Genomic DNA, 23,867 nt, shown 5'->3' on the forward strand with positions numbered 1-23,867 from the left:
GGGCTTTTCCAATCTTCTCACAACTTCTGGGTGATTCCTCCCTCCCAAATGAAGCAATTAAAATAACAGGCTGTCTCTTATATTGTCAGTGCAAAAACATGTCAGTGTTTGCAGCATTGACAATTGCATCATTGCATTCGATAGTTTTTGAGTGCCATCGTTTTGAAATTGAGCACTCTTATTTTTTTATCACTTTTCTTGGACCATCTTGGATCCGACGGGATCAGATGCTTGTCAATCCCTGCACACATACAACCAGTTGCCAAGCACCCCACAATCCTGCGATCGTCACTTCTGCTGACTTTCCCAAAAGGTCAATAGGCAAGCCAGCAGGAAAAGTCATAAGTCACCTGGGGGGGGGGAAGGCTCCCTCACCCAGGAATCTTCCGGCTTCCACTCAGCCTCAATCCTCACTGCACCTCCTGCGCACCTTCCTTGGCACCCTCACACACACTCCCACACACACACACACACGTACACACCCTCACCATTTTGAATCCTTTTCAAAAGAGGATAAGGATGCACCCTTAATTTTGTGGAACCCTCGTCACACTTTAATTTTGTGGATCTAGGCCAAGTTCAAGTCAGTGAAGATCGTCAGCAGCATCACCCTGAGCGTTCAAGAGAAAAACAACCTGTTTCTCCTACCAAAAGCCGCCCACCAGCGGGAGGTAAGAGATGGGATCGGCACGGGGCCTCGTGTCCACCACACAAGCAGCCAGATCCACATGTGGAAGGTTCAAGTTGACTACTTTATCATAAGTCTTGCCTTCCCTTGGAAACAAAAGAGATGGTGTGTGTGTGTGTGTGTGTGTGTGTGTGTGTGTGTGTGTGTGGCTTATGTCTCTTTTGGCTGCACAAGGACTTAAGGTTAGCTGCCCACATGATCCCCACGTCCCCCCCCCGGTCCTTCTTTTCTCTAGACCAACCATACCCACTTCCCGCAACCGTTCTTCATGTGTTTTTCTCTCCAGGCCTTTTTAATCACCTTAGTTCTCCATTAAAGGTTAATTGAAGGTTAATTAAAGTTTCGTCGAGGATTAAAGATGGTTAAAGGTTAATCGTCTTAAGTCCTCGACACACGACCGGTTGCTTACGACCGATTCAAAGTTATGGCAGGCTCTCCTCTGGTACTTACGACCCAGATTTGAAGTTCTGATGGCTGCACGCCCCTCCCCACGTTTGTGTGACTGCACTTGTGGGGGTGCTCAGCAACATCCTGGGGTCACGACACGTTCTGCGCGTTTTGATAGAACCCAGCCCGTTAGCAAACCATCGGTTTGTTGAATGACTGCGAGAAAAAGCTTGTAAGATCAGGTCAGTCGGGGGGGGGGGTTGACTTATGATCATCAGGACTTGTGACCGTGATGAGCAGGCTCCATGATGGTCGTAATTAAAAGGACTATTTGTAGAAATGTCATTTTTAAAGCTTTTCTTTAGTGCAGACTAAGTAAGGCATTTTTCCACGGGTGGCCCGTTTGGTCCGTGGCATTGGGAGGGGGGGGCAGGGCATCATCATCAGCCCTCCCTAAGAGTCCCAGTTTCTCATATGGCCCCTCGGGAAAATCAGTGGTTGTCTATTTATATAATTCCACCTTAAACCATCATTCAAGCTCGGTTCAAGGTCACGTGGTGGCAAATATTCCATGAAATAGTTTATCCAAAAAAAATAAAATAAACTGAGAGATGAAAAGCCACGACGTTAACTAACGAAATACATCTCTTTCACTGCCTTTTAATTAACTGTTAGTATTACAGGTGGTTCCCGACTTACGACCGTAATTGAGGCCAAAATTTACGTTGCTAATCAAAGCACTTGTTAAGTGAGTTTTGCTTCATTCCCACGTTTTTTTTTGCTTTTCTTCCCACGGTTGCGAAGTGATCCATTGCACTTGAGAAGCGACTCGGGCTTCCCCTTTGACTTTGCACGTCAGAAAGTCATAAAAGGAGATCCCCGGGATGCTGAAACTGTCATAAATACGAATCAGTTGCCAAACGTGAATGTTGATCATGTGACTGAGGAGGTGGGAATTCTGCAAAGGTTGTTAAGTGTGGAAAATCGGTCATAAGTCACTTTTTTCAGTGCCGTTGTTAACTTTGAACGGTCACTACACAAACTGTTGCAAGGACTAGACCAGGGGTAGGCAACCTTGGCTCTTTGATGACTCGTGGACTTCAACTCCCAGAATTCCTGAGCCAGCCATGCTAAGGGGAAAGGGAGAGGTTTCCAAGCTGAGCCACGCTGGCTGAGGAATTCTGGGAGTTAAGTCCACGAGTCATAAAAGAGCCAAGGACTAGGTGTATTACAAATGAAAGCAAAAAGCGACCTTCAATAAACCCATCCCAAAATTCCATTTATTTGGCAAGAGGCCATCTTGTACTTTGTCCGGTTCTGGCACTGCATCATAAGATGGATGTAGAGAAGGGCAGTGAGGACACCTCCCTGCGGCCACCAGGGTGAGGACCTGTATATGTCCACCCCTGCCCTACCGGAGCAACGGGAAGGTCGTGTTCTCCTTGGCAGGGTGGATCCCATGAGGCTTCCTCCAAACTGGGGGGTGGGGTGATTGGTACGCTCCGGTGTTTTGTTACCCAGAATATGAGGTTATGCAGAACAGCCATGTTAACCTTCTAAGGCAGTGATGGTGAACTTTTAGAGACGGAGTGCCCAAACTGCAACCGAAAACCCACATGTATCATCGGGTGCTGGGTGGGCATTGCCCATTGGGTGGGTGTGGCTGCAGTGGTAATGGCAGAGTGGGTGGGACTATAAAGTTCAATCAAATCCAACTTTGCGAGATCTTTTTTTTCCCCGCGAGAAGTTGAAATTGATTTATTGAAACTTTTTTTTTTTTGGCACAAGGAAGGTGGAAGCCGAAAGCGAAAAGGTTTTATAAAACCCAGCTGAAGGCCGGCTGGGGCGGACGGCACATGTGCCCACAGAGCAGGCTCCGCATGCCACCTATGGCACGCGTGCCATAGGTTCGCCACCACGGTTCTAAGGCCTTTGGAATCACGGCCTTCTCAGGAGTTTGATCTCCTTGCAGGTTATCTTGGAGATCATCCAGTCCAAACTGGTCCCTCTTTCCCTCTGGATTCTGATTGGCAGCATCCTTGGTGGCCTCCTGCTGCTAACCCTGGTCATCGTCTTTTTATGGAAGGTAAGAATTGGGTGGGATCCATGTATCTCCTGGGGATGCTTGAATCCGGATTCCTGCACTGATTGTCTATCTGTGCGTGTGTGTGTGTGTGGGGGGGGGTTTGACTAGGTCAGGGGTCCCCAATCCCCGGTCCATGGACCAGCACAGCTCCGTAGCATGCCAAAAACCGCTTCACGCAAAGAAGCGAAGCCCCATCCGTGGGATGCAGGCAGCATGCAAAACCAGACACGACACCCCACCACCACCATTCTGGTCCCTGGAAAAACCTTTCTCCACGCAACCGGTCCCTGGTGCCCAAAGGGTTGGGGACCACTGGACTAGAAGATCTTAAAAAGACCCCTCAGGTCTGTAGTTGACTCTGCAAAAGCATAAATTATCCTATCGGCCTGCCAGTTAGGACAGCCATTGAAAATTATAAGGAGCACGACAGGAGGATTGAAAGCTATTAAAGAGATCAGGATGAATCAATCACACTCGTTGCGTTTACTTAGGTTGAAGTTTATTTCTTAACGTTACAGATTACTGTTTTTGTTGAAATTAAAACACGTCATGTCAAATTCCATTTTTGGCTCAGCCCCTCACCTTGGGAAGCACGGTGCCAGCTATGGCTCCCAGAAGCCCCCTCCCCAAAAAGTTAATTCTGCTGAAATGGCAGTTCCTGCACTGAGGAAGGGGCTGTTGTGAATGCAGGCAGTCCTCGACTTACAACCGTTCATTTAGCGAACATTCAAAATTACAGCGGCACTGAAAGTAACGGGGGCACTTACGACTTATATACTGCTTCGCCACATTTTGCAGCCCTCTTTAAAACTGTCTTACAGAGTCAGCATATTGCCTCCCCCCCCAACAGATTCACGGTTGTTAAGTGATTCTGGTTCTGTTGACTTGGCTTCTCGGAAGATGGCAAAAAGGGGAATCAACGAGACGTGGCAACCGTCGTAAACCTGAGTCAACTCCCAAGCGTCTGACCCTGGGGATGCTGCAAGGGGTGGTTAAGTGTGAAAAACGGTCCCGAGTCACACGTGTAACTTCAGACGGTCGCTAAACGAACTGTTGTTAAGTGGAGGGCTACCTGTATCGATTGTGCCCTTAAATTTTTGCCACAGGTCCCTGAAAAAAGAAGCGTCTGAATTTGAGAGAATTGCGGGGAAACGCCTTTCCCCGTGGCTAAGAGTGGGAGCAAAAACGCCTCTTAGCAGAGAATTCACCGACGTTTCTCCCACTTAGCGGCTTGAAAAAGGAAAGAGAGCTTAGGCTGAGTTGCAGTTGGAAGCTTCAGAATGGAAACTTTAAACCTCCAATTCTCTGCAGCGTATGAATAACCGTTTTCTGCTTCCTTCTCTCATCCCAACCTCAGATTGGATTTTTCATGCACAAAAAACCCGGGGAAAATGAGAAAGAGGAGTGAAAGTCGAGTCCGGTGGAACAAAGACTCTTTGCCCAAGAAGAAGCATCATCTGCGGGGGGGTTTTTCTGTGCCAATCACCTTTAGGACCACAGATGCTCGGGCTGGTCCGCGCGGATGGTTCCAAAATCTTAAGGTAGCATCTTTCTTTGCATTTTGGGAACAAGAAAGCACAACTTTTTTCCCCTCCCCTTCTGTGTATTTAGATACACGCTCTCTAAATTTCGCCGAGACCGATATTCAGGGGATTAATTCAAAAGCCACGTTTGCCTGCAAGATTTGCGGGCGGAAGAAAACAGGCACGAGGATTTTTCAGTGGGTCTCCTTTACACCGTGCAGGAAATCCCCAGATGGAAATCCTTTATTCCAGATGCTTTTTCAACCCCCACCCCACCCTGAGGAAAATTTGGGGTTCAGTCTGGCATTGACACTGCACCGGAAGCTGCTGTCGGGACTGCGTGTTGTAAATCTTGCCGGATTTTTACTTCCAAGAGAAAGCTTGAGACAACTGTGGTTCGAGCACTGAACAAGCCACTGGGATTTGGTATCCTTCGGCTTTTTGGGCGTGCCCATTTCCAAAACAAGGCATAGTGTTAAACTGGTCCCTCCCCCCCCCCCCAAAAGAGGCCGTTCGTGTCTGTTTCTCGCACAAATTGGGGTGCGGCATCCCCTTCCTGCCCACGATCCACCTGAATTTCTGAAAAAAAATTATTCTAATGAAAAACGGGGATTTTATAAACTGGGAAAGTTACTCCTTTTTTTTAAAAAAAAAAAAAAGCACTGTGTGGAAGAGGGTTAACGCTCCAGCTGCCTGACGTTACCAAAAGGCAAGGTGGCGACAGTCGCATCCCTCCTTTGGGCTAAAAAAAGTGGGTGTTCCAAATCCAGAACTCCTAAAAGTTAACGAACACTGGGGGGGGGGGGGAAATCACAATCTTTGGCTGCCTTGGCTGGACTCCCAACTCCCGTCGACCTCAGCCAATGCAGAATAACGGGAATTGCAGCCTCCCAATTTCCAGCCAGGCCCTCCGGTTCTCAAGAGCGGTGAGGCCTGCAGCCAAGTGGAAGGAGGACTCGGAAGGGCTAGCGGGCAGCCGTCTCTGCCACTTTCTCTTCATCTTTCTGGACTGGCACAAGGAGGGGCTTGTTCTGGAGAGAGAAACCTCTGCGGGTGCCAAGACCCGGGAAGAATTCTGGGGCCACGAAGGATCCTGCAACTTTTTTCAGGGCCTTACGAGGCCCTTTGGCCACAGCAGCCCCCCCTCTCCCCCAAGCTGCGAGGCTTCTAACGGTGCTGGGCCTGGGGGCGGCCTGCCTTTCAAGGGCCGAGGCTGCCAGGTGGGCAACGCGGCCGCTCCGATTACTGCCTCAAATGGCCCAACCCGGCCTCCATGAGCCTTGAGCCTGCCAGTGTTGAAGAGGCCAAACCTGCCCGGCTAAAAATTACCTTCGTTGTCTGGTTTCTTATTAAAACCTTTATTCAATAGCAAGCAAAAGGCGCTACGTTTAGCATCGACTCCCAGGCACGTTTTTACAACGATTTCCTTGTAGTGTGGGGGGGGGGGGCAGGGGGGGGGAGAAAAGTGGGTTTTTTTTAAAAAAAAAAAATCTTTGTCCTCTTTGCATACTGACCTGGCTAACTCACCTGCCCACCCACCCCCCACCCCCTTTCCTCTCCACTTGAAGGTGAGACATTGATCTGGCTTTTCAATGAGAGATTCACACACACACACACACACACACACACACACACACACCCCAGGGCTGGTGGGGTACAAAGGAAGTTCAGACATGATCGAGAGGCTTAAAAGCCGAGGAGAAAAGAATGCCGGCGTATAGAGGAAGAAAAAAAAGAAAAGGGGGGGGGAGAAAGAGAGATAGAGAGACGAGCTGTTCTTCCTGATACTTCCAACACTGGCATTCGCGTTTTCAATACAGAGGAATACCTGGCAACACAGCCCTTTTCGCTGTGAAAGACAAAGGAGTCCGTGGGGACAGCAAGGAGCAAACCGGGCCTCGTGCGGCAGGCGAGTGGATGTTCCAGTTCAAGCAAAGGAATCCAGCCACAGGAAGGCCTGCCTCGCCCAGGCAAAGCGTCACCTGTTTGCTTCCACGGGAACCTGGAGCGGGGAAGAGTAGATTGGGGGGGGGGGTTCCTTCTCCTCCCCCCCCCTTCTGAACCCAAGACACCAAATGCAAAGGAAGAGCCACCAGCCCCCTCCAAAGATGCCACGCTTAAGGCGCTGCGGGGAGCCACGTCCCCTGCAGGCCTTCCGACGCCTGGCTCCTTCCGAGCTTTTGTCTTCTCAGCCCACTTCCAGATAAGGGTGTTACGTGGACAGCCAGCCAGCGATTAGTACAGCTACCGGAGGAGAAGGTCCACGGGCTTTAAGGGACGCCGCTCCCGCCCTGCCAGCACTGACGTGGCCCTTACAGACCTGAAGGTTCAAGAAACGGTTCCTCGGGGACCGTTTTTCAGAAGGGGGAGGGCAGGCTTCCATGGGTGCGTGTGGGTGTGTGAATGCTGCCCAGGCCCGCTTCCTCTCTTCTTGCTACTTGCTCGTGTAGTTTTGAGTTATCGTACAATTTACAACTGTAGTCAAAGAGTGCCGCGGGCTTCCGCTGCCCTTCTCTCTCCCACTGGCCCTGGGGAGGCTTCAGAAAGTCCATCGGTCGTGCAGGTGGCCTGGGCTGCCAAAGGAGTTGCTCGTGGAGGCCTCTGTGTTCGGGGCTTGCTGAGCGGAGTCCTCCCCATTCAAACTCTTCCGGCACACGGGACACGTGTCGTGCTGTCAAAGGAGGCGAAAACAAGCATGCGTGTGAGCGACAGGCACCACCAGGGGAATGGAATGGAATGGAATGGAATGGAATGGAATGGAATAGAATAGAATAGAATAGAATAGAATAGAATAGAATAGAATAGAATAGAATAGAATAGAATAGAATAGTGGAATGGAATGGAATGGAATGGAATGGAATAGAATAGAATAGAAGAATAGAATGGAATAGAATAGAATAGAATAGAATAGAATAGAATAGAATAGAATAGAATAGAATAGAATAGAATAAGAGAGAATGGAATGGAATGGAATAGAATAGAAAATATGGAATGGAATGGAATGGAATAGAATAGAATAGAAAATATGGAATGGAATGGAATAGAAAAGAATAACTAGAATAGAATAGAAAAGGAGAGAGTGGAGTGGAGTGGAATGGAATAGAATAGAATACAATTATGGTATAGAATAGAATAGAATAATAGAATAGAATAAAATAGGAATAGAATGGAATAAAATAATAGAAGAACAGAATAGAATAAAACAGAATAATAAAAGAATAACAGAATAGAATAAAATAGGAATAGAATAACAGAATAAAATAGTAGATTAAAATAGAAGAATAGAACAGAATAGAACAAAAAAGAATAACAGAATAGAATAAGAACAGAACAGAATAAAATAATAGAATAATGGGACAGAATGGCAATAGCACTTAGCGCTTTACAGCCCCCTCTAAGCGGTTTACACTCAGCCTTTTGCCCCCAACTATCTGGGTCCTCTTTTTACCGACCTCAGAAGGACGGAAGCTGAGTCAACCTTGAGCCGGTCAGGATCGAACTGCTGGCAGTGGGCAGAGTCAGCCTGCAGTGCTGCATTCTTAAGCAGTGCGTCACAAATGCTCCGAGTGCGCCTTGCGCAGAGCACAGCCAACTGACTCATGAGATGGAGGGTGTGACCGACCACACCACTCTGCCGTCTGCCCACTCAGAGCGCCAGAGATGCCAAAGCCAAACGCCTCCTGGAGGATGTTCTCTTCTTGTTGGCTCCCAGTGGCCCAGCTGCATCTCCTGGGCTGGTGCCTGAGATTTCCTGCCCCAGAGACAGGAGTTGCCCTGTCTCTGTTCCCCCCCCCACCAACAACAACAACTGTCCAAGCCCAAGCAGAGACTTACCAGTTCCAGCCATGGCACAATGCAGCTGCTATGGAAATAGTGATTGCACGGGAGTTGCCGGACCTGCTCCGCCACAGTGTAGTCTTCCTTGCACACGGGACACTCCAAACCCGTATCTGCGGGAGGGGGAACGTTAGTGACAGCTGTTGCCACACATCCGGAGTCAGCCACGCGGCTGGAGGGAGCTACCCCGGGCTCAGGGGGGAAAAAAAGAATCAACTGAAGAGGGGAAGATTCCTGGTGCCGGGTCATTTCAGCGGAGGAAAGATGGTGCCAAAGGGATGCCAGCTGCTAAGGAGCCGAAAGCCAGGTTGGTGGGAAGTAGACCATCTCAGACAAGTGACTGTCTAGTCCAGGGGTAGGCATCCTTGGCTCTTTTATGACTCGTGGACTTCAACTCCCAGAATTCCTGAGCCAGCATGGGGAAACTATGGCCCCTTCATGACTAGTGGACTTCAACTCCCAGAATTCCTGAGCCAGCATGGGGGAACTATGGCCCCCTCATGACTCCTGGACTTCAACTCCCAGAATTCCTGAGCCAGCATGGGGGAACTATGGCCCCTTCATGACTCCTGGACTTCAACTCCCAGAATTCCTGAGCCAGCATGGGGGAACTATGGCCCCTTCATGACTCGTGGACTTCAACTCCCAGAATTCCTGAGCCAGCATGGGGAAACTATGGCCCCTTCATGACTAGTGGACTTCAACTCCCAGAATTCCTGAGCCAGCATGGGGGAACTATGGCCCCCTCATGACTCCTGGACTTCAACTCCCAGAATTCCTGAGCCAGCATGGGGGAACTATGGCCCCTTCATGACTCCTGGACTTCAACTCCCAGAATTCCTGAGCCAGCATGACTCAGCTTGGAAACCTCTCCCTTTCCCCCTCAGCGTGGCTGGCTCAGGAATTCTGGGAGTTGAAGTCCACCAGTCATCAAAGAGGCAAGGTTGCCTATCCCTGGCCTAGTGTCTTCGTAAAAACCTCCGGTGATGGGAGTGCCCATGATTTCTTCTCAAAATTTGGTTTTGAGAAGTTGCCATGGGGCAGAACCTTTACAAAAGCAGCAGATCTCACAGGGAAAAGCTCTGTTGGACGATTTGTTTGGGAGGCACCGGGGGAAAAAACAGTGCCGCCATGAGCTGATGAGGTCTCCAGAAAAGCTCTTTCTCCTTACAACTGGCTCCAGACCAGCCAAGAAAAAAAAAGGCGACCAAAACAAGAACTTACCCACTTGTTCCTGAGTGACGGTCACTGTTGGGAGGGAAGAAATTTTCTCCTTCTCAGCTGGGGGAGGCCCTGTATTTTCCAAGTGCCCCATAAGCTGCAAGAGAGGTAAGAGAAGAGGAGGGTGTGTGTGTAACCCACGAGTAGAAGTCTTAAGGCGGAGGTGCTGGCTGTTGCAAAGTTAGGTGGGAAGAATCACGAAGGTGCTTTTTTTTCCCAGAAGCCAACCAGACTTCCTTGTTTTTTCTTTGAAGACATTTCCCTCCTCATCTAAGAAGATTCTTCAGCTCTGACTGGACGGTGGGGGAATGGGAGGATTTATACTCCTTGCAGACAGCTGGTCATTTGCATTCTTTTTAGGAGGTCATTGAGGCCACTTGGAGGTTTATCTGTGTCTTCAGCGTCATTTGAGTGGTGCCAAAATGGGGTCCTTTCAGCACTTCCAAGAAGGCTCCACACCCATTTGCACCACTCAGGTGACCCCCTGAGGATACAGATAAGCCTCCCAGTGGCCTCAACGGCTCTCTAAAAGGCGGCAAATGACCAGTTGTTTTGTTTTTCTTTGAAGACGTTTCGCTTCTCATCCAAGAAGCTTCTTCAGCTCTGCCTGGATGCTGGGGAATGAAGGGATTTATACTTCTTGCAGGCAGCTGGTCATTTGCCTTCTTTTTAGAGAGTCGTTGAGGCCACTTGGAGGTTTACCTGTTCTTCTCAGGGTCCCCAGAGTGGTGCAAATGAGTGTGGAGCCTTCTTGGAACCCATTTGCACCACTCAGGCGACCCTGAGGATGCAGATAAAGCTCCCAAGTGGCCTCAATGGCTCTCTAAAAGAAGGCAAATGACCAGCTGTCTGCAAGGAGTATAAATCCTCCCATTCCTCCACTGGATGGTGGGGAAGGGAAGGATCCCGTCAGAGCTGATGAAGCTTCCTGGAGGAGAAGCAAAACGTCTTCAAAGAAAGAACAAGCAAGCTCAGTTGCCTCCTGAAAATGCAGCTTTGGAACCACCAGGACCTGGAGGACTGAGAATCTCCGTAGACATTTCGGTGGGAAGAACCCTTACTCTGCACAAGGGGGGCTGTTGGAGCGCCCCTCCCAGCCAAGCTGCACTTGGGAATCAGGCGCTTGCCGAAAGCTTCAAAAAAAAATGCACGCACCTTCAGACGTTCCCAGATCTTTGAATCTCAACAGTCGTTAGGGCTCTAGTGCCGCAGCACATTGCTCAAAATCCTCAGAGGGCCTACACAGCAATTCCAGGTCACGACCCGGATGGAGACTCTCAGCCTGGTTCTGGTTGAACCGTCGTCCCCTTGCCCTTGTTCCCAGCAACGTGAAATCCGAAGGGTTTCCGTTAGCTGAAGAACCAGCACGGCTTGACCGTCACATCATAATACTAAGGCCAAATAGATGGGTCTGTATATCGTACCGAATTAGAAAGAAAACATGGCGTGCCGGCATCAAGTGCCAACCGGGCCAGCGTTTCAGTATCTGCTATTCGCACAACATACTTATCCATATCATGATGTCGTCCAGCGGCCCATGACCTTTTGGGCTCCAGGGACCAGTTTCGTAGGGAGAGGCTTTTTTCCATGGACCGGAGGGCCTGTGTGGTTTTTTATGCTGCCTTCATCCCACGCATGTGCGGACGGGGCTTCGCTTGTTTGTGCAGCCCGCTTTCTGGCATGCTGTGGACTGGGACCGGTCAGCGGACTGGGGACCCTCAACTACTGCACAACACGCATAGCTTAAGATTCACTTCAACTAGGTGTGTTTTAGCACTGCCCCAGGTGTCACGACAGGTGTGCCACAGGTGTCCTTACAGGAGGAGAAGGGCAGCCTCACCCGGGGCCAGCTGGCCAGTGCCTTTACCTGGGTCAAGACCGCATCGAGCCCGCTTTGGTCCCATGCGTAGTCCCCAAAGCTGGAGTGCAGCCTGCCGTGCATGCCTCCCCTGGAGGAAGGGAAATAAAAAGGACGCTCAAAGGTGGGGCTGGGGGGGCAACAGCTGCTTTCCCTCCCTCAACTTTCAAGTCCAACATGGTGGACAACTTCCAGCCCCCCCCAAAGCTGTAATTTTCTGCAACTCCTAGTCAGAAAAAGAATCCAGGAGGAGCAGCCCCAGGTCTCGGGGTCAGCTGCAACGGCCAGCACAATTCACCAAGGATAACTAGGATGCAGGAGAAGTGAAGCAGGGGGTGGGGGGATTGGTCAGTTCAAAGCCAGTGGTCTAAGACCTCTCCCCGCAGCCAACCCATCCTGGCCAACTGGCCGCAGGACGAGAGTGGCGCTAATCTCGAAGGAATAGTGGGATAGAACTGTGAAAGGAAGGAAGGCAAGGACAAAAATCAAAAAAAAAATTAAAACTCTTTTTTAAATAATTAAAATGGAATTCTTGAGTGGTCCCGCGGTGTGTTGACCCATTTTGCAAAGCCAGGCCTGGAGCGGGACCCAAGCCCCGGAGACAAAGCGGAAGGGAATTGCTTGCCTGAAATTCAAGCCACCTTCCCTCATGGAGTTTCCAGACCTCCTTTCCCGGGCTGGGAGCTTGAAAAGGTTCCCAAACAGAGTCCGTTCCAGAACAACCTCAACTTCGCTTGCTCGTCCCAGACCCAAATCCAAGCCCTGGGGACACCTGGCAGTCGCCAAGAGCAGAGGCCACTCACCAGGAGAAAGACGGAGGAGGCGATCCGGGCACTGCCGAGTTTGCAAAGAAGCCAGCGAAGATCTGCTGTATTATTCTGCTCCGGGGCGGTGATTTGCCGGGTGGGAAGAACAGAGAAAAGGTCACAGTTAAGGAAGGAGCAGCCATATTCGTGGAAGTTGCCACCTGGCCAGGAGGAGGCCCATCTGTTCATGCCACAAAGGCATTTCCTGACAGCCAAACAAGTTCAAAGGAAGCACCGGTTCCTTTGGCAAAGCGTACAACGATGCATATTGATGCACAATGCTGAACTGGCTGCCAAGAGCCCAGATAGGATCACTATGGAAAACTACAGCTAATCCTCGACTTGCAACAGTTTGTTGTTACGATGACCCTGAAAAAAAGGGACTTGGGGCCCATTTTTCACACTTAGGACCGTTGCAGCAGTGCCCCACGGTCACGACGCTTTGGCGACTGACTTGTGTTTATGATGGCTGCTGCGTCCCGGGGCCAGGTGAGTTTCTGCCAAGCAAAGTCCATGGGGAAGCCAGATTTACTTAATAACCGGGTTCCTAGCTTAACAGCTGCGGCGATCCACTTAACAACTATGTGGCAAGAGAGGTCGTAACATGGGGCAAATGTTTCGCTTCGTGACAGAAATGTGGTCGTTAAGTCGAGGACCGCCTATGCCGGCTCCGAGGCTGTGCTGGTTTTCCCTCCCCTGGGTGAAACCGCCGCCGTTCTCTGCCAAAGCTGAACGGAGCAGTGGCTTTGGAGAGCTTTGCTCGTTCCCACGGTTCTTACCCTTCAATGGCTGGAGAGCGGTCCGGCCGGGTGCTAAGGCGGGGCCGATACCTCCGGGCCATGGGCAGCCGGGGGGGTCGGCTTGGTCCCCAAAGGTCCGCGTGGGCTTGGTGACCCCTCTCGTTGTCTCTGCCATTGTGGTCCAGAGAGCTGCTGAGGAATGGGAAGACCATGGAGCGGTCCAGCTGGTCCCAGAACTAAGGGAGGGAGATGGAAAGTCAAGGGGGGAAAAAGAAAGTCAGAACTGGCTGAAGAGGCACACCAAAAACTCGGCCGGAGGGAAAAGCAGGATCTTCCTTCCTTTATACAGGTACTCCTCAACTTGCAACAGTTTAGTGACCGTTCAAAGTTACGACGGCCCTGAAAAACGGGACTCGTGAGAATTTTTCAGTTACGACCTTTGCGGCATCCCCACAATCGTGGGATCAACATTCCGATACTTGGCAACCGGTTCACGTTGATGACGGCTACGGCGTCCCAGGACCCCCTTTCGTGACCTTCTGGCCAGCAAAGGCAATGGGGAAGCCAGATTCACTTCACAACTGGGTGACCAGCTGATCGACAGAAGTGATTCGCTTAACAACTGGGGCAAGAAACGATCGTAAAATGGGGCAAAACTCCCTCGACAAATGTCTCACTTAACAACAGAAATTTCTGGCTCAATTGTGGTCATAGGTTGAGCACTTGTCCTTTTGGTCCCTCAAATTTGTAAGAGAGCTCTTTGTGTAGCCATGCTGGTCTCGTCTGGAGTCTGTTGTTTTTCTTTCTCTGTGGTATTGTTTTTGTTTGGGCTTTTATTCCCTTGTTTTCCAGAGTATCCCAGGCAACCTGTACTGCTTTTCCCCTCTAAGATTTCCATCCATGGAATCCTTCCTAGACCCTCTCTTAGCTTATTGAAGTCGGCTCCCTTAAAGTCTAAAACACTAGCTATCTTTTTCTGCATTGTGGTGAATTCTAGTATATGGTCACTCTTCTCCAAAGTTCCTACAGCCTCCACTCCTTCAACTGTTTCATTTTTATTAGTAAGGATTAAGTCCACTGACCCTCTAGTTCTAGGAAGAATTAAGTCCACTATAGGAATAGGAATAGGATTCTTTATTGGCCAAGAGTGATTGGACACACAAGGAATTTGTCTCCGGTGCAGAAGCTCTCAGTGTACATAGATAAAACAAAGCGATAAGTCGCCGATCATAAATCATAAGATACAATTATTAATCCTAGATACCAACAAGAGAAGTTATTTATTTTTTTTATTTTAATTCCATTTATATCCCGCCCTTCTCCGAAGACTCAGGGCGGCTTACAAGCTTAGCAATAGCCTTCATTCTATGTATATGCCTGCTTATTAGGGCTTTCGCCCCCACCCCCAAGCGGCATTATTACAAAGTCAGCTTAATTGTCCCCAACAATCTGGGTCCTCATTTTACCTACCTCGTAAGGATGGAAGGCTGAGTCAACCTTGAGCCTGGTGGGATTTGAACCTGCACTAATGGCAGGCAGCTGGTGTTACTTAAGGAGGCATTAGCCCACTGCTCCACCAAGGTAGTAGGAAATAGGAGAAGATGAGAAGGATAATAGCTCACTACGTGGGTAAATATCTCAGGCCTCAAAGAGTGCCGTGGAAATTAGGTGTAACTGTGAGAGGGACCTTGGAGACCAAGTGGACGATCGCTTAAACATGAGCCAGCCGTGTGGGGCAGCAGCCCCTAAAGGTAATGCAATCCCTGGTTGTATACACAGAGGCATGGAATCAAAATCACATGAACTTTTAGTAGCGCTTAGTAAGGACACACCTAGAATACCTGCATCTAGTTTTGGTCACCACATTATAAAAAAAAGATGTTGAGACTTTGGAAAAAGTGCAGAGAAGAGCAACAAAGATGATTGGGGGACTGAAGGCTAAAACATATACGGAAACGATTGTTGGAATTGGGTATGTGTAGTTTAATGAAGAGAAGGGTGAGGGGTGACATGATAGCAGTGTTCCAATATCTCAGGGGCTGCCCCAAAGAAGAGGGAGTCAAGCTATTTTTCAAAGCGCCCAAAGGCAGGACAAGAAGCAACGGATCATGGAAACTCATCAAGGAGAGAAGCAACCTGGAACTAAGGAGAAACTTCCTGACAGTGAGGACAATTAACCAGCGGAACAATCTGCCTCCAGAAGTTGTGGGTGCTCGAACACTGGAGGTTTTTAAGAAGAGACTGGACAGCCACTTGTCTGAAATGGTTTATTCTCTCCTGCTTGAGCAGAGAGCTGGACTAGAAGACCTCCAAGGTCCCTTCCAGCTCTATTCTGCTTCTGATTTGAACCGAAGTAGCTGTGTTAGCTCAGACCCACTAATTAACACGCCAGTAGCATCCTCACAACACACTAAACCCTGGCAAAGGGACTCAGCTTACTGAGTCAACCCCATTGCCTAGCAGCCTAGCTTCTCACAACAAGGGGCGGGTCAGTTGGTTTGTGCCACACACGAAGTCCCCCCAACCAGCCAGCCACCTGTGTACCCCGTGGGGTCTGCAAACTCAGCCTCCAAATAGAGAGACAGCCCAGCCCGTAGACAGGCAGACTCCATCCATGCCGGACCACTGCCTCGTATAGCGGCAGAGGCCAGGAGAGCAAGCTTACCTCCTGTCAAAGCAGGTGTCACACCTGGCTGTTTGGTCGTCCTCCCAGTCTTGGCCACAAACAGGTGGAAGGCCCCAGCAATGGCCTGGCTGAGAGGCAGTGGGAGGCAAAGTGGCCGCTGAAAAGGGTCAGGAAAGCTCTGAATAGTTTCCTTCTTCCAGTGTCTGCCCACTCCTTCGAGGCAAAAGCCTGCCTCATGCGACAGAAACAGCATCTTGGGATAACCAGTCACCCATCTAAATATAAAATGACTTGGATCCAATGCTATACTTGGTCTGATCTGCAATGCATTTGCAAAAACCAAGAGTCAGCCTCTCTCGGCTTGACGGCGCTATTAATATACTTGGCTTTTACTAGAAATCGCCAGTATTTTTTTTACACCAAATTTTTCTCTCTTCCGGGTTTACCGCGGTGCTGAAAAGTTGGCGAAGGCTGTTGAATAGGACGTGATCTGTTCTCCACGCAAGCCCCAAAACTAGATAAATAAAACCCAATTAAACAAATAAGTCAACAACGTTATACAGGGAGTCCTCAACTTACAAGCCGTAAGTTGTGATGGTCACGAAGTAGATCGCTGCTTACAATTTGTTCTGCAACGGTCAGCTCTGAGATCATTAAGCTAACTCACTCTTTGCTACAGCCAGCTTTCTGCTGGGAAACCAGAGATAAACCCTGGTTTCTGGCAAAATCATTGTAAACCATGGTCATGTGACCGGGAGAGCCTGCAAAAAGCTATAAATGTGGACCAGTTCCCGAGCACCCACACTCGGGCATTGACATTAAAACTTCAAAACAGGATGTAAGTCCCTTTGGTGGGTGGGTGTGTCTATCATAACTTTTAACGTTCACTAACAAAAGTGCATATAGTCAAGGCTATGGTCTTCCCAGTTGCAATGTACGGCTGTGAAAGTTGGACCATAAGAAAGGCTGACCGTCAAAGAATTGAAGCCTTTGAACTACGGTGCTGGAGAAGACTCCTGCGAGTCCCTTGGACTGCAAGGCGATCAAACCGGTCGGTCCTAGAGGAGATCAACCCTGACTGCTCTTTAGAAGGCCAGATCCTGAAGCGGAAACTCAAATCCTTTGGCCACCTAATGAGAAGGAAGGACTCACTGGAGAAGAGCCTCATGCTGGGAAAGGTTGAGGGCAAGAGAAGAAGGGGACGACAGAGAAGGAGGTGGCTGGATGGTGTCACTGAAGCAGGAGGCGTGAGCCTAAATGGACTCCAGAAGATGGTAGAGGACAGGAAGGCCTGGAGGAAGGTGGTCCATGGGGTCGCGAGGGGTCGGACATGACTTCACAACTAACAATAACAAGAAGCAACCAATTTGTCAAAGAGTGATTCACTTTCCACCTAGTTTCCTCTCTGATCTCAACTTGACAACAATTTAGGGGTGGGGGTGTGAATGGCACAGGGTGGGAATGGAATGCCATCTGCAGATCGTGAGACCCTGCTCCACCCTTCAAGGCCGCGCTGCACAGGTGTTTGAACGGTCCAGACGGTTCCCGTAACATAAAAGAGTGAATGAGAGTGGGGACACTGAAAGGGACAGAAAGGGACGGCCAAAGGGGGGAATTCAAGTTTAACTATGTGGACAAATTTGAGTGGGAAAGTCAGCACTGGTTTTGCTTTTCTTTCTTACAACGTAGTGCATTCAATAAAACTGTTACTTTTGGGAAGAACTACGGGTAGCCCTTGGGTTACGACCACAATGGAGCCCAGAATTTATGTTGCTAAGTGAAAACATTTGCTAGGGGAGTTTCGCCCCCCCCTTTTACGATTCTTCTTGCCACGGTTGTTAAGTGAATTATTGCACTTGTTAAGTTAGCAACCTGGTTGTTAAGCGAATCTGGCTTCCCCCATTGACTTTGCTTGTCGGAAGGTCACCAGAGGGGAATCATAGGACCCTGGGATGTAAATATGAGTCAGTTGCCAAGCATTTTGAATTTTGATCACGTGACCGTGGGGATGCCAGAACAGTTATTAAGTGTGAAAAACGGTCATAAGTCACTTCTGCACAGTCCTGTTGTAACTCTGAACAGTCACTCAATGAACTGTTGAAGTCAAGGACTACCAGTATGTTCAGGGAGTTCCTTATTTGGATTTGCTAGACCAGGGCTAGGCAACCTTGGCTCTTTTATGACTTGTGGACTTCAACTCCCAGAATTCCTGGGCCAGCCATGCTGAGGGGAAAGGGAGAGGTTTCCAAGCTGAGCCATGCCGGCTCAGGAATTCTGGGAATTGAAGTCCCCAAATCATGAAGGAGCCATAGTTCCCCCATGCTGGCTCAGGAATTGTGGGAGTTGAAGTCCACAAGACAAAAAAGAGCCAAGGTTGCCTACCCCTGGCCTATACTCTAAACCAGGGGTCTTCAAACTTGGCCCATTAATGACTTGTGGAGTTCAACTCCCACAATTCCTGAGCCAGCATGGGGGACCTATGGCTCTTTTATGACTGGTGGACTTCAACTCCCAGAATTCCTGAGCCAGCCATGCTGAGGGGAAAGGGAGAGATTCCCAAGCTGAACCATGCTGGTTCAGGAATTCTGGGAGTTGAAGTCCCCAAGTCATGAAGGAGGCATAGTTCCCCCATGCTGGCTCAGGAATTCTGGGAGTTGAAGTCCACAAGTCAAAAAAGAGCCAAGGTTGCCTACCCCTGGCCTATACTCTAAACCAGGGGTCTTCAAACCTGGCCCTTTAATGACCTGTGTAGTTCAGAATTCCTGAGCCAGCCATGCTGAGGGGAAAGGGAGAGGTTTCCATGCTGAGCCATGCTGGCTGAGGAATTCTGGGAGTTGAAGTCCACCAGTCATATAAAAGAGCCAAGGTTGCCTACCCCAACGCTAGATGGACATCTGACATGGTTATAAGCTGAGTATTATCTGTACTTGTTCACTGACATTTAGGAAAGTGATCCAAAGCGTTTATCTCTTCTAAAGCATCACATCAAGGTTTAAAGGTAAAGGTAAAGGTTCCCCCGCACACGCCTGCTAGTCGTTTCCGACTCTAGGGGCCGGTGCTCATCTCCGTTTCAAAGCCAAAGAGCCAGCGCTTGTCCGAGGACGTCTCCGTGGTCATGTGGCCGGCATGACTAGACGCCAAAGGCGCACGGAACGCTGTTACCTTCCCACTGGAGTGGTCCCTATTTTTCTACTTGCCTTTTTACATGCTTTCGAACTGCTAGGTTGGCAGAAGCTGGGACGAGTAACAGGCGCTCACTCTGTTACGCGGCACTCGGGATTCGACCCGCCAAACTGCCGACCTTCTGATCAACATCGAGGTTTACGCTTCCTCAAACAACCGATGGCTTGTTTGCACACCCCTGTCTTTTCCAAACTAGGGGGGGGGTCTCCCCTAAAACTGACCTCGCCCACCAAAGAGCCACATCTCAAACTGGAGCAAAGTCGTTCAGGGGTGGGAATGGACAAGGAAGGACCCCTTCCCAACACAGCCGTAGTAAGCTGAAAAATAAAATGAAAAAACAAAACAGGGAAACTCACCTCTGCAAATGGGGTGGAAGGACTTTCATCGGGGCCACTGCTGTTGCCTTCTAAAAAACTAAGGAGAGGGAAAAAAAAACAGGTTGTGGGAAAATGCCAGGGCTTCTAGAACAAGGGTTTCCCAACCTTAGCAACTTTTGAGATAGGCGGACTTCAATTCCCAGAAATCCCCACCTAGTTCTGGTCACTAACATACGGCACCTCGCCACGGCCGACTGGCCGCGCGGGACAAGAATCACACGAATAGCAAAGGAATAGTAGAATGGAATCATTAAAAGAAAGGATTGCAAAGGAGGGACAAAACGAAACGCGAAGGGCAACAATTGAAATATTTTTTAACTAGTTTAAATCGTTAAACTGAATTGTTGAATTGTCCCTCAGCGAATGTCGGTGGAGATTCTCGGTCTTCCAGGTCAGGTTTGTCCCAAAGGTGCTATTTTTTCCGGAAACCAACTGGACTTTCTTGTTCTTCCTTTGAAGACGTTTTGCTTCTCCTCCAAGAAGCTTCTTCAGCTCTGACTGGATGGTGGGGAATGGAAGGATTTATACTCCTTGCAGACCGCTGGTCATTTGCCTTCTTTTTAGAGTCGTTGAGGCCACTTGGAGGTTTATCTGTCTTCAGGGTCATTTGAGTGGTGCCAAAATGGGGTCCTTTCAGCACTTCCAAGAAAGCTCCCCGTCCATTTGTATCACTCAAGCGACCCTGAGGACACCGAAAAACCTCCAAGTGGCCTCAACGGCTCCCTAAAAGAAGGCAAATGACCAGTTGTTTGTTTTTCTTTGAAGACGTTTCGCTTCTCACCCAAAAAGCCTCTTCAGCTCCGACTGGATGGTGGGGAATGGAAGGATTTATACTCCTTGCAGACAGCTGGTCATTTGCCTTCTTTTAGAGAGCCATCGAGGCCACTTGGAGGTTTATCACTGGACACACAGAACGGGATTCCAAAGCAGCGTTTCTCCAGCTCGACAACTTCAAGATACAGATATAGCCTCAATTTACAAGAGTTCATTTAGGGACCGTTCGAACTTACAAACGTTCCCGGGAAAAAAAGGGACTTATAAACATTTTTCACACTTACGAGAGTTGGAGCATCCCCAGGGTCACGTGGTTTAGATTTGGATGCTTGGCCACTGGTTCATACTTATGACGGTTGCAGTGTCAGGGAGTCACGTGATCCCCTTTTGTAACCTTCTGACAAGCAAAGTCAATGGGGGAAGCCAGATTCTTTTAACAACCGGGTTAGTAACTTAACGGCAAGGATTAACGACAGTGGCACGAAAAGTTGCAAAACTGGCAACCAAAATTGCTGGGCTCGACTGTGGCCGTACGTTGAGGACTCCCTGTGTCTGGATTTCAACTGCCAGAATGCCATGTATTTGAAAGCTGCCGGAGGCTGAGAAACACTCTTCGGAAGAAGAGAAGAGGAACTATGAAGACACCGCGCTGTTGCATGTCAGGAAACAAAACGTACCTGGAGTCGTCTGTTACTTCTTCAATAAAGCCAGATTCACATCGGGGACACGTGTATTCCTGCCAAAGAAGGAAAGGGGGGAAAAAATGGAGCCGTAAGATTTCAGCCAATAATAAATCCGTGCCATCCATCCCACTTAGTTTTAATTAGCAGAGAGAGACTCCTCAGGTCTTTTATGACTGGTGGACTTCAACTCCCAGAATTCCTGAGCCAGCACAGGGGAACTATGGCCCCTTCATGACTGGTGGACTTCAACTCCCAGAATTCCTGAGCCAGCGTGGGGGAACTATGGCCCCTTCATGACTGGTGGACTTCAACTCCCAGAATTCCTGAGCCAGCGTGGGGGAACTATGGCCCCCTCATGACTCATGGACTTCAACTCCCAGAATTCCTCAGCCAGCATGGCTCAGCTTGGAAACCTCTCCCTTTTCCCTCAGCGTGGCTGGCTCAGGAATTCTGGGAGTTGAAGTCCATGAGTCACAAAAGGGCCAAGGTGGCCTACCCCTGGATTAGAGCAAGGCAAAAATCTGTTGGTTTGGTTACTGTTAAATGGTGGCCTAATATCCGACAAACTCGAAAGTTACCGCGTTGGGGGAGGTGGACCATCCAGCTGAAAGCCGGCAAGGGGCAGGTGACAATTTGTGAGTCAACTTGTTCTCTGGACAGGAAAGCCTCTGGGCCAGCCATCTGACATTCCCATGTAACGGGCAGTCCTCAATTTAGAACAGTTCATTTACTGACCGTTCAGAGTTGCAACAGCACTGGAAAAAGGGACTTCGGATGGTTTTCACTTATGACCGGCGCAGCGTTCCCCCACCAGGGTCACGTGATCGAAATTCAGACGATTGGCAACGGACTCGTTTTTTATGACCATCGCATAAAAATGATTTTAACTTTTTCTCATTCACGTTTCGTGTAGTCCCTCCCTTTTTGCATCTACTTCACTATGTCTTCGATGGCAGTGTAACCCCGTCCCGCAGCGAATTGTTTCACGGCACGTTGGCCGGCGCTGCCCTCAACAACTTTTCCAAAACTGCTACTAGCACGGCCCTCTCCAGTTGCTGCCCTCCCAAACCGTAGCAGCTGGTTGCAGCAGGAGAGTATTATTTATTTATTTAGTATTTTTATTTGTATACCGCCCTTCTCCCGAAGGACTCAGGGCGGTGAACAGGGCAAACATATAAAAAATACAAGATACAAAAGTTAAAAAGAATTAAACACAATGCCCAAGCTAAAACAATAAATAAATAATATATTAAGAACAACAATAAAATCCCAACCCATCCCCCATCAGGCCAGGCCGGCTTGTTCGAATAAATATGTCTTCAGATCGCGTCGGAAGGAGCGAAGGTCGGGCGCCATCCGGAGCTCAACCGGCAACCGATTCCATAAATCCGGGGCGCCCACAGAGAAGGACCTCCCCCTGGGGGCCACCAGACAACATTCTCTGACCGGTGGCACCGTGAGGAGGCCCTCTCTGTGGGAACGCACTGGGCGGAGGGAAGTTGATGCCGGCAGCAGGTGATCCCTAAGGTACTCCAGACCCATGCCATGTAGGGCTTTGAAAACCATTACCAGCACCTTGAATCTCACCCGGAAGACAACTGGGATCCAATGCAGCTCACGGAGCAGAGGTGTAACATGGGAGTATCGGGAGACTCCCAACACAACTCTCGCGGCTGCATTCTGTACCAGTTGGAGCCTCCGAGTGGTCCTCAAGGGCAGCCCCATGTAGAGAGCGTTGCAGTAGTCTAAACGAGAGGTCACAAGCGCATGAGTATGAGGTGAGAGGTGGTGAAGAGAGAAAGAGAAAGAGAAAAAGAGACACAGGCAGAGAGAAAATCTCTATCTCATTAGGCTCTTTCTCCTCCTGAGAATTGGCAGAGCTTTTTTGCCAAAGGGCAGCCCAAGCCAAAATTGCCCTCAGGCCAGTTGCAAATCACAGAATTACAGAATTCTTTATTGGACAAGTGTGACTGGACACACAAGGAATTTGTCTCCAGTGCATAAGCTCACAGTGTACATGTAAACAGCAAGTAATAGGTCATAGATCATAATAAACCACTGATAAATCATGAGAGGATGAGAAAAGATGAGAAGTGAGACAACGCTGTGGGAATTCAGGGTTCAGCGGAGTGATGGGACAGGAAATGTATATATATGTATGTATGTATGTGTATATATAATGTTTCTTGTAATTTTGGCATGCAATGCCCTATATAGATGGCACAGGAAATATGTGTGTGTGTGTGTGTGACGCGGTGGCTCAGTGGGTTAGGACGCTGAGCTTGTCGATCAGAAGGTTGGCAGTTTGGCGGGTCGAATCCCGAGTGCCGCGTAACGGAGTGAGCGCCTGTTACTCGTCCCAGCTTCTGCCAACCTAGCAGTTCGAAAGCACGTAAAAAATGCAAGTAGAAAAACAGGGACCACTCCGGTGGGAAGGTAACAGCGTTCCGTGCGCCTTTGGCGTCTAGTCACGCCGGCCACATGACCACGGAGACGTCCTTGGACAAGCGCTGGCTCTTCGGCTTTGAAACGGAAATAAGCACCAACCCCTAGTCGGAAACGACTAGCACGCATGTGCGGGGGAACCTTTACCTTTACCTTATATATGTATGAATGTATGTATGTATATGTATATATAATGTTTCTCGTAATTTTGGCATGCAATGACCTATATAGCGCCATCCCAAGGGGAGAAGTTGGAATGGATTATGTCCAGGATGTGAGGAGTCTATAGATATTTTCTCAGCCCTCCTTTCTGGCTCATGCAGCATACAGGACCTCGACCGGAAGGCAGGCTGGTTGCAACTGGTTTGTATTCATCATGGTTGCAGGATCACACGATGCCCTTTGGTGACCTCCAGGCCAGCAAAGTCAATGGCAGACCCAGATTCACTTAACCACCATGTAATTTCATAATTGCAGCCATTCACTAAGCAAGCGTAGTAAGGAAAGTCGCAAAACGGGGCAAAGCTCACTTAACAAATGTCTCAGCTAGCAACATAACTTCTGTGTTCAATTGCGATCGTAAGTTGAGGACTACCTGTGCCATGGGAGGGTTTGCAATGTATTGTCAAATAT

At 49.2% G+C, this 23,867-nt stretch overlaps 2 protein-coding genes across 11 annotated transcripts in view; one reads left to right on the top strand and one right to left on the bottom strand.

The window, feature by feature from the left end:
* Positions 1-5,181, top strand: part of ITGA10 (integrin subunit alpha 10) — a 73,944-nt gene extending 68,763 nt beyond the window's left edge. For 6 of the 7 annotated variants that reach the window (XM_083374171.1, XM_083374172.1, XM_083374173.1 and 3 more), the window contains 3 exons: positions 573-671; positions 3,048-3,161; positions 4,519-5,181. In XM_083374171.1, coding sequence (XP_083230297.1) covers positions 573-671; positions 3,048-3,161; positions 4,519-4,569 — 264 coding nt within the window. In that variant the 3' untranslated portion in view covers positions 4,570-5,181. The remainder of the gene's footprint in view (positions 1-572; positions 672-3,047; positions 3,162-4,518) is intronic. The other variant, XR_014493832.1, reaches the window with a different exon arrangement.
* Positions 1-23,867, bottom strand: part of RNF115 (ring finger protein 115) — a gene marked incomplete at its 5' end in the record, with an annotated part of 35,415 nt that overhangs the window by 9,713 nt on the left and 1,835 nt on the right. For 2 of the 4 annotated variants that reach the window (XM_083374254.1, XM_083374253.1), the window contains 8 exons: positions 4,630-7,355; positions 8,519-8,634; positions 9,746-9,839; positions 11,610-11,691; positions 12,404-12,478; positions 13,186-13,382; positions 19,312-19,369; positions 20,784-20,842. In XM_083374254.1, coding sequence (XP_083230380.1) covers positions 7,224-7,355; positions 8,519-8,634; positions 9,746-9,839; positions 11,610-11,691; positions 12,404-12,478; positions 13,186-13,382; positions 19,312-19,369; positions 20,784-20,842 — 813 coding nt within the window. In that variant the 3' untranslated portion in view covers positions 4,630-7,223. Of the gene's footprint in view, positions 1-4,629; positions 7,356-8,518; positions 8,635-9,745; positions 9,840-11,609; positions 11,692-12,403; positions 12,479-13,185; positions 13,383-19,311; positions 19,370-20,783; positions 20,843-23,867 lie in introns of those variants that run through there. The other 2 variants (XR_014493839.1, XR_014493838.1) reach the window with 2 other exon arrangements.

The sequence above is a fragment of the Vipera ursinii genome (genome assembly GCF_947247035.1).
Source record: "Vipera ursinii genome assembly, chromosome: 15".
In the NCBI taxonomy this organism is placed as follows: domain Eukaryota; kingdom Metazoa; phylum Chordata; class Lepidosauria; order Squamata; family Viperidae; genus Vipera; species Vipera ursinii.